This window comes from Embiotoca jacksoni, unplaced genomic scaffold, assembly GCF_022577435.1.
Source record: "Embiotoca jacksoni isolate LCO1_2020_lvr unplaced genomic scaffold, fEmbJac1.0.p SCAF_4, whole genome shotgun sequence".
NCBI lineage: Eukaryota > Metazoa > Chordata > Actinopteri > Embiotocidae > Embiotoca > Embiotoca jacksoni.
This window is the reverse complement of record NW_027185392.1, coordinates 22,096,536-22,106,895: the sequence shown is the minus strand read 5'-3', so window position 1 is coordinate 22,106,895 and position 10,360 is coordinate 22,096,536. Positions and strand designations below refer to the sequence as shown.

At 38.0% G+C, this 10,360-nt stretch overlaps 1 protein-coding gene across 1 annotated transcript in view; it reads right to left on the bottom strand.

Moving 5' to 3' along the window:
- Nucleotides 1-10,360, bottom strand: part of gpr179 (G protein-coupled receptor 179) — a 34,428-nt gene that overhangs the window by 6,361 nt on the left and 17,707 nt on the right. The window contains exons 6-10 of the mRNA XM_069167679.1: nucleotides 5,054-5,163; nucleotides 3,978-4,216; nucleotides 2,973-3,111; nucleotides 2,702-2,804; nucleotides 186-332 (exon numbers count right to left, since the gene is read on the bottom strand). Coding sequence (XP_069023780.1) covers nucleotides 186-332; nucleotides 2,702-2,804; nucleotides 2,973-3,111; nucleotides 3,978-4,216; nucleotides 5,054-5,163 — 738 coding nt within the window. The remainder of the gene's footprint in view (nucleotides 1-185; nucleotides 333-2,701; nucleotides 2,805-2,972; nucleotides 3,112-3,977; nucleotides 4,217-5,053; nucleotides 5,164-10,360) is intronic.

Genomic DNA, 10,360 nt, shown 5'->3' with positions numbered 1-10,360 from the left:
AATTTATGATTTACATTATAATACATTTAAGATCTGTTTAGTGAGTCTACATGAAATTGTGACTTCAAATTAAGGGACATTTATTTTCCTTGTTTAAATGTGACTTTTGGAATTTCTTCCACATTTTGTAAATTATGTCCCAGTGCAAAGTGATAACATCGTTCTGAGGGGACAAGAGAGTTTACCCGAAAGTCATCTGGGTCCACACTGGGCTCACTCCAAGCAGAGCGAAAACTGCTGTTGAGGTATGAGCCAGAGCGGCGCAGGTCCACTTCCTCTTCATATACTTCTGCTGCTATCTCCTCTCTTCCAGGCTTAGACACATAGAGGAACTGTGGATGACAAACATTTGTGTAACAGAAATGTGTATATTTATGAGTAAGTAAAATTTATTTGAAAGCATTTAACATACCAAAGCAATTTATGCATTTTGCCTGCATGGTCTGTTGGGCTATTGGACTAACACTTTTCCCTCTCCCATATTTGTTTGTTTGATTTATTGTCCAAAAATAATTTATGAGGACTTCCATGTCCCGCCAACTTTTATGCCGGATCAGCTCGCCGGGAACACTCAGCCTGTTGCATCGCTGTTTGCCGCTTGGCTGCCTATTTCTGTATATAGTTGCATTTTTCATATTTGGTTTCCAGGTGTGTTCTTTTTTTTTTTCTCATTAGTTGAATTGTTAAAGGGAACTTGCTGTGTACAGTTTGTTTTATGCCTGGAGCATTTTGTATATGCATGTATGCAGAACATGCTAAAATGATACATTTTATGTTTCAAGCTAACAGTATGCATTTTTTTTAAAATTTTTTTTTATTAATTTCACTCTATTAATCCCCGAGGGGAAATTTCTTCGCTACAGCAGGGGGGCTCTCAGGGGGGAGCTGCTGCAACAGGCTGCCACTAGCGCGGCGCCAGGTAACCTGACCTGAGGTGCATGTTTTTGGATAATGGGAGGAAGGCGGAGAACCCGGAGAGAACCCACGCAAGCACAGGGAGAACATACAAACTCCACACAGAAAGGCCCAGGACCGGATTCGAACCCGGAACCTTTTTGCTGTGAGGCGACAATGCTAACCACTGCACCACCGTGCCTCCCATGTTAACAGGCGTTGGTAGGAGTAGCATTACATGTTGAGTTACATGCTAACAGTAGTGTATGCTGACATTGGGTTAATTATGGAGCATTTAGCTAGATAGCGTTGCAGAATTGTGGAAAAGATTTAGTTAAAAAGTTTATCAATGGGTTTACACCAGGGGTCTTCAAAATATTTCAGGCCATGGACCCCCAAACTGATAGACAGATGGAGCAGGGACCCCCCACTATATATATTGTATAAAATTGTGTTTTATATTAAACTGGAGGAGTGCAGTCGGCTTGGAGGGACAGGTCCAGACTAGTCTCGCGCTGTGAGTGAACCGGTGTCCAGCTTGAGAGAGCTCCTGTGTGTCGCTGAATGTGTCCATTTCTGACTGAAAGATAACATCTTCTGCCTCCATTTATCCATTCGCTACAATATGTCAGATTCATGTTAATGTGTATTTAAAGACATTTAAATTTTTGGACATTTTTCTTTTGAAAAAAACAAAAACAAAAAAAAGTCTAATCAACCAAAAATTTCACGGACCCCCTGTTGAAGACCTCTGGTTTACACAATTCACCAAACACGTATTTTTCCTCTGATGCCATCAGGGGGGTACATTTTGAATATTCAAGATATCAAATTAAATTCTAAATTTTTCATCAACTGAACCAGGGGTGTCAAACATACGGCCCGCGGGCCGGATCCGGCCCGCCAGTGGGTCCAGATTGGCCTGCCGGATGACTTTGCTAAGTGTGAAAATTACAGAAAGACATAAATTGCATTTCTATGAGAATATGGAGGTTTATGAGTACAAACGTTTTGTAATTTTTTTAATCGATCCAGTAATTGCTTCAAAAACAGCATAAATGCGATGTCTGCTCCAGAGGCAGAAGCGCTCGTTGCCACAGGCAGCAGTGCTCGCTGCTCACTTTGTGACGCGTTTGACGTCAAACGCGTTACAAAGCGAGGGAATCTGCAGAGGAGAGCCCAGGCAGATAAACAGTGGGCTGATGTCTGAGTTTTTGGTCTTTATGTTTCTAGTTTATAGTAGAAAGACCTTAAAATAGGGTTTATCAACCAAAAACCTTCACCAATGATTTAAACATAGAGAAATATTGTCGTTATGTATGCTATGATTTTACTGGTCTGGCCCACTTGAGATCAAAGTGGGCAGTATGTGGCCCCTTAACTAAAATGAGTTTGACACCCCTGAACTGAACAATTTTGTGATGGAAAAGAACATTATAGATACTCAAGCAAACACAAGTGCCTTTGACCATAATCCTGGGTGAACGAGAACCGATAATGACACTTTTATCCACAGCATTAAAAAGCATTGTTTTGACAGGCAAGCTGCAATAATCACAATGGATTAGTTTTCACTCCCATTCATTTCCTTTGCACTTTGCTAACAGAGAAAAGAAGTTCCACCCATCAATACTGGTGAGTTTATTTACATATACATATAATTTAAAAAAAGCATGAAACAAATCAAGAATAAGGATGTTCCATTAAAACATCACTACTATATCAATTACACAATTACCTTTTGTTACTGATTATTATACAGTAAAATTGGTTTAATTTGGCACTATGACATACAAATGCTGAATACCTTGGGAATGAAGAGCAGAGCAAGTGTCACGGTGATGGTGACATGTGTGTGTGTAAAGGAGAGCAACAGCATCCAATCAGGATGGAAAGATGGAAAGGTGAACCTGAGAGAGGCAAAAAACACAAAATCATACCTTATCAACATGTGACTGCACTGCTGAACTTCGTATACAACGAATGACTGCTGAGGGGTTGCTCAGGAAAATGTGATTCATGCATATTATATCATGCATTTTAGATGTTCAAACACATTGGTCTTGCTTGTTGTTTACCGGAATAGGTGGAACATGGAGGAGAGAAGCAGCTCGTTGTGAATGGCGATACCCATGAATCGAGGTTCGTGGAAAGCGGAGGGTACTGGTCTGACGGCGTTCCACAGGGAGCTTCCCCAGCAAAGGAACAGAAGTTCAGCTTTGGCAGAAGAAAAATAAGGATATAGTAAACGGTGATCACTTTCATGTTCCTGGATAAATAGTGTACATGTATTCAATTGGTTTCAGTTCAGTATATTTGCATCAATTAAATACTGATGAAAGTCAAAATAATGTGTAAATTGCAATCCAAGATCCCAGAAAGAAATTTACTTTTTGAGGTAAACTCTTGTTTCCTACAGTACAACTATGGCCTTAGTTTCATGGTTCAACTTTGACCTCATGTACCTAATTGTTTTCATTTTGTGTGCGCTCACTATTGGCTTTTCACCTCCAAAGGAAGCTGTCTAGATAATCCAACTGCATTGTTTACAACTGGATTCCTTGCGTTTCTTGCCCTATCAGAATTTGTTGTAAAGATGTTGCCTTACCCTGATTTAAGCATTACTTTGGTGAGTACAAATTTGACAATACTGAGGAAAATGATACCCCAAAATACAAAAATTTAACTTGCAATTGTACTAAAATACAATAGTTCCATGTTGACAATACTGTTTCATAAAGCTTATGAGCACTGAAGCCAAAATATGAGCAAATTGTGTTGATTGTATTGCGTTAAGGAGGTCAGAGGCATTAAGGTATGTACAGTCACTGCGCATTGTGAGTTTTTACGGAATGTTTTACCCTGCTTAACTTTTAATCATGCCAAAAATGTGCATTTATAAATTATGCTATTTTGTGTGCTTTATTTGCTTTTTTTTTTTTTTTTTTTTTTTTTAGCAAGGAACAACACATGCCGATTGGCTAAGTAGCTAACTCAGGTGCAATTACTTTTAATTGTGCGCTGTCTCTGAAAAAATAGACATTAAAAACAAAGAAAGAAGTGAGTTGTCTGCTGCCACTCACCCACAGCCATCATATAGTCCCAACGGTCCAGGTAACACAGGTTGAAGCCCTGTCCATCTGATGTGGTTGTTGTAACAAATACAGGAATGTTCCTGTCGCGGTTCTGCAGGACACCTACTGTCCACGCACACAGGAACCAACTCACTGTCATCAACATCACTCCCAGAATCCTCAGCAAGTGAAGGCTGGACATGTAGGGCACTTGCTGGGCCGTGCGTGAGAGGAACACTTTCAGCACCCTGAGTAAACATGTAGAAAGTGTACATATCTGTGAATGTAAGTGACAACCTGGAAGTTTAATGACCTTAAAATGTGACTATTTAACCACTAAGGCATAACGTGGCCATTACAGGATAATGACGTAGTTTTGTTTTTTCATAAGTAGCAAACAAGTTGGTGTTGCAAGATTTCTTTTCCGGCTGCTTCTTTATATATAATCAGGCGGGTAAAAATGCCTTTGGGTAAATAGATTATAAGTCTTAAAAATAATAGTTTTAGCACAGGGCTAGGACAACATTATAATTGGAATAGTGAAATCATCTTACAGGGTTGATTTTAGTTTTTCCAAAAAAAGACATTAATGCCTTTCTGCAGCATTTGGACACTGGTATCTACAAGGTTCTTCTTTACTGAAAATATTGTTCGCATCACACAAATGGAGCTCTCAAAATTTAGCAAGTTATAAGTAACAAATATGGGAGAGTAGATGTTTATACGTTGTTTTTTTACTAACTAGCTAATTTATTTTGCTAAGTAATACAAGTATTTTATAAACCCCTGTTCTATACTACTACAACTGAGGCCATTTACAGCATTTGAAAACTTTTGGGACCTCATCATTTACTGTCATCACCAAAAAAAAACACCATTTCATCTTCAATATATGCCAATAAAAGATTTGATCAAATAATATTTTTAATTCATTTTTCCAAAAACTAGTATAGTATAGTTCTGTGATATTTACATGAGATGTCATTAAACATTCAACAGAGGTTTGTAAAATCAAGTGGAAACAGCTACTTCAGAAAGCATACTGATGTTTTTTTTTTTATCAATTGCAATAAATGCTGACCTACCTGTACATCTTCAGTGTGACTGTGCCGTAGACAATGGAAAACCCGAGCATTCTAACCCAGCGGAGCAAAATGCATCTGAAAGTGCTCGGCTTGAAGTACAGGATGAAAACCTGCCGGGACAGAGTGAGATAATCTGTTTAAAAGTACAACCACAGCAAAACTGTGGACAATAGTTCCTATAGGTGTGTATCTCAACTGAATCTCCTGTACGCATGAAATGCAATATCTACACAGATAACTATATTACTGATACCATACTTGTTCTGCGAAATTACAAGTGTCATTATGTGTATTACTAAGTGATTACTAGTGTCATACAGGTTGTAGCAATAGGGTAGAAAGAAACAAAACAACATTGTGGGGCGGCTGGGGCTCAGATGGTAGAGCGAGATGCCCACTAATCGAAAGGATGGCGGTTTGATCCCTGATTCCTTCTGTCCACATGCCAAGGTGTCCTTGTGCAAGACACTGAGCCCTGAATTGCTCCTGATGGCAAGCGAGCACCTTGCATGGCAGCTCTGCACCATTGGTGTGTTTTGTATTCCTGATGGTGAGCACGTTGCAGGGCAGCTCCATTAGTGTGTGAATGGGAAACAGCGTAAACCGCTTTTCAGAAAAACATCTGTAAGCCAGTGAAATTAAAAAGCCCAGTGCTGCTTAATCATACAAAGTTTTCTTGGTCTGTTACTTCAGTTAATTAGCTTAAAGTTTAATGCAGCACATTCCAGTGTTGACGTGCACAGTGCGAGAAACCAGTCTTCCCCATTTCAGAGTTCGTATGACAAACTTCTGAAGCCAATCTCTCCTGTGATATAATGTTGGTTTTATTTCAATAAATGTCGAAATGATCCAATATTTTACCAAAAATCAAACATTAGAGAAAGAGTCAAAAGACTGAAAACAGATTTGTAAATATAAACATTGTTTACAAAACTGTATATAAAGTAATTCAAAGTAGCTCCACCTCCAACAATTTTAGGCTGCTTAAACACTTAACACTAATAATCTCAGGATGTCATATAATATAACCAAATCAATACTTTTACCTCAAAATTAATTTAAACTACATTTTGCTGCAAATACTGCTGTGCTTTTACTTAAGTAGGAATTTTCATGCAGAACTTTTGCTTGCAGTGGATTATTTTTACAATACTTTTGTAACTAATGGTAATTTTACCTTGGTACAGGATCTGAACACTTCTTCCAAGGTTGATTTATAAATGTAAATGCAGCACACCAACTTGCGAGGTAAGTCTCTTCTATGTCTCTGCTATATTGTAGCTTTAATTGAAAAAATGCCAGACTTGTGTGCTGCTTTTGAATATTCTAATGAAGAAAATGCCAAAACCAAGCAACTGGGAGTGACATTTCACATTTAAAGGAATATACCACCGGTAATTTATTGTTCGCTTGACAGTAACATCTCCACCACTGAATTGAATGTTTGGTATATTCCAAGCAAATGGAGCATCACTATTAACTTGCTCAATACACTATATCCAGCAGAGCTTTAGAGCAGAGGGAAACTATAGCACCACAAAGAAGATCTCTTTTTGGCTGTGCTGGGGAAAAACTAAGAGTGTTTGCATCATTTAGGACAAGACATGGGACATGCTGTAAGAATAGTTTAAAAAGCTTTTACAGTCATCACTCAAAAGTCACAACATTGGGCTTATTATTGCTGTAACACACCAAATCTGCAGCATTGATTGGTGGGGATGACTCTGTTCACAAAGAACCTGACTATTTAGACAGGTTAGAATTTTTTTCTAAGAATTACATTAATTAGCATTACGGGGAAACAGCAAGTTGTAAAATGGACACCACAGAATGGTTTAAATTCTCTGCTAAAACAACAATTTTTAAAATGGATTTTTCAGTTGAATGGCTGTTAATTCTCCTAGTTAAACTGTAACTATTTTACAAGTGGCATTATGATGCTTGCTGATTTTCCCCTTAGTTTTTGAGGGGTCTAACAGCAGACTATTTTTTATAGTATTTAGCCAGAGTTGGAGTTGCTTTGATGGCAAAAGCATCCTGCAATCATATTAAAACTTTAAAAAGGCTATGACCAAAATCTTCTATGACAATGTGAAAATATTATAATCTAGGATTATTAGTGGAATCTGCTGCTCCCCTCCACTTTTAAAGGGCTTAACTGTATAATGACTTTAAATTCATTGTTTAGTTGTAGTTAGTAAAACTTTGCTGTTGTTGGTCTCTCTTTGCGCTCTAATAGTGTCATTTTCTGGCTGCAGCAGGGAGGTGTTTTCAGATAAAAAAAACAACAAAAAAATACTAAACTCCCATCCCACATAGCCTAGCTGGTGAACATTGTGGGACATTGAGCAGCAAAAAAGCCAGATGTTTCTCTCAGAGTGAGTGTTCGATTTGCCACTTGCCAGTGGCCAGAAACTCCAAGAAAATATGTGAATGTTTGAGAACTGTTTAAAGAGATGTACTAAATGTAAGTACTGGGGACAAAGATGGAACATGTATACTCTAAGATTCAAATCAAATCAAATTCATCTTTCTATTACCATGCTGCTGACATGAAAAATTGCTGATGGTTACGGTGGATTTGGGAGAAAAGCTTGAGCAAAGTTCTTCTGAAATTGGTCTGACTGCATACAAAAATTCTTCTTTGTTCTCTGTAATTCTTTTCAGTGCAGTCAATGGTATTCCATTGTAATAAGAAGCATCGTAGGAATGTAGTTGGGTTGGTAAGCAACAAGCCAGCATGTGATCTGTTTGGAGATGAAACGGAAACCTCACCATCAGTTACAACCCAGTGAGATGAGAGAGTGTACTCTGACCTTTCATCTGAGACTCTGGCTTTCAGAACTACAGTCAGCTACGTGGGCTGCAGTTTGTCTTTGAATATTACCAAACAAAACTCTTTCCAAAAGGTCCCAAAATAATGATAGGTTTTTGCTTATTTGCGTACCTGACTTCAAACACATCAGAACTTTAACCTTATTGCAATATATCCTGAAACCCTATTTTGTATATCCTCGTCTGGCACATTGTCCTCACTGAATCCTCTGCATCACCCTTATTGTATTTTAGTGTGTACAAATTATATTGTGTAGTTGGGCAACAAGTTTATAAAATGTTAATTTTGACATTCATTTTTCACACCTTTCACATCTTTAAGCACAGCCTTAAAGGATGTGCTATACTGCATAAACCTCACATCTTCGTGACAAATAAAACCATTGTATCCTAAATACATTCAATATATTTTAAGTTCGTTAGAATATTCGTTAAAATATTGTTTATATGGCAACAGAGATAAGTCTATATTTTAATTAAACTTTGAAAACATTTATTGTTGGTTGGAAAGTTTCTTCATACATGGAAAGCCTTAACTACAACTTCTTAGCGTAAAAGCATACAGTCATGGATTACTTTGTTGGTTCCCTTAACAGCTCATTGAAGAAATGCTTCATTCATCCAGAAAAGTGATGCAATTTAAAGCAATTTTCTCATGTACACCTGCATGCCTTTGGTACATCATAGAGTAAAGCAAAGAAAATGTTAAACTTATTGTTTAAATTATTGCTTATATTACAAAGATATTAAAATGGCAATCTCAGAGGTACCCCTAGAAAAAAAGCAAAATAATGGTATAATTGTGATCAAACAAACAATTTTCTTTCATAAGTATCACACATGTCTTCAATTATTCAGCTTACATAAATAGGTCACTCTGCTGTTTGGTACTATTGTGTGCACCACACTGAACATGGAACAGAGAAAGCAAAGCAGAGAATAAGACAAGCTCCAAGCAAGTTGATGTCTTTGTGACTACAGTTTCAAATATCATTTCCAAGTTTAAGTTCCATGGACTTTAGTCAAACTGCTTGGATGCTGCTGCAAGAGGAATATTGACCCCAGATTAAACAGAAGGACAGATGGTAATGGTAGACAAAGAACCTAGGAAAACTTCCAAGTGTATCAAGACAAGCTGAATACCAAGGTCTTGGTACATCAGTGACTGTTTGTAGTGATTGCATAGCTTTTTGAGCACGGCAAGCTCCATGGATGATGACCCGGGAGGGAAAAAAAATTGTTTACTAAACGAATTAGAATTTGCTCAAATGCTTATTTACAAGCCATAATAGACAACTTACTTTGGACAAATGAGACAAAACTGGAGCTTTTTGGTGAGTCTAATCAGCTCTGTCTTCACAGATGAAAAGATGAAGTTTTCTAAGAAAAGAAAACCATATCAAAATGGAGGCGGTTCAGTTCTGCTTCAGGCCTAATTTGCTGCGTCTAGCACTGGATGCCCTGAATCTGTGCAGGGCACAATGAAATCTCAAGACTATCAAAGCATTCTGGTGTGAAATGTGCTGCCCAGTTTTAGAAAGCTCTGTCTCAGCCACAGGTTATGGGTCCTCCAACAGGATAATGAACCAAAACACAGGAAATATCACACAAAAATGGCTAAGAACCAAAACATCTGACTGTTCTGAATTGGCCCTCTATGAGTCCTTATCTGAAATCTTATCAAAAATCTGTGGATAGAGCTGAAACATGCAATGAAGATGGCACTCTTTAGACCTGAGGCAGCTGAGCAGTTTACCCTGGAAGAGTGGACCCTGGAAGAGTGGACCTGCTGACAAGTGCAGAGGCCTCACTGAGAGCGACAGAAGTCATGTGTTTGCAGTGAGTGCCTCTGAAGGGTGTGCAACAAATTATTAGGTAATGGGTCCTATCAATTTTGTCAATGCCATTTTAATTTGTTTTACTATATTGTTATTAGTATTATTCTCTAATATCATCAAAGATCAAAAGTCAGATTTTTATTAAATATGGAATAAACAACCATGAAGGTCGATTACTTTTTTTTCTCTTTTTCAATGAAGAGTACCAACAAAACAAACTATGACTCTTTATATAGTCACAACATTTCAAAACTGCAGGGTTGCAGTTTGTGCAGTTTGGGACAGAATGGATTGAGTTAAGAAGATCCACAAGTTGTCAGAGCAGTGAGACTGTGGAGATAAGAGACACTGCCACGTGATTATTTTAGTTTTGCACTAAAATATTTTCTTTTCTGAACCAAAATAAATAAACTGATGGTGGGAAGCTTGGTGATTTATGCAGACAGTCCACTTTGAAATATGCATTCAGCCTTACATTACATTCTCACGGAAAGGGGTCAGCTGAGTGAAGATATCTTAACGAGGTAGGAGCGAGCCGGTGGAAATAAAAGGAAAACATAACCGGCAGAAGCAGAGACACGAGCTGTAACTTGCCACTTGTGCGGTAAGAGCAAAGTTCTCTCAGTTATTCGGC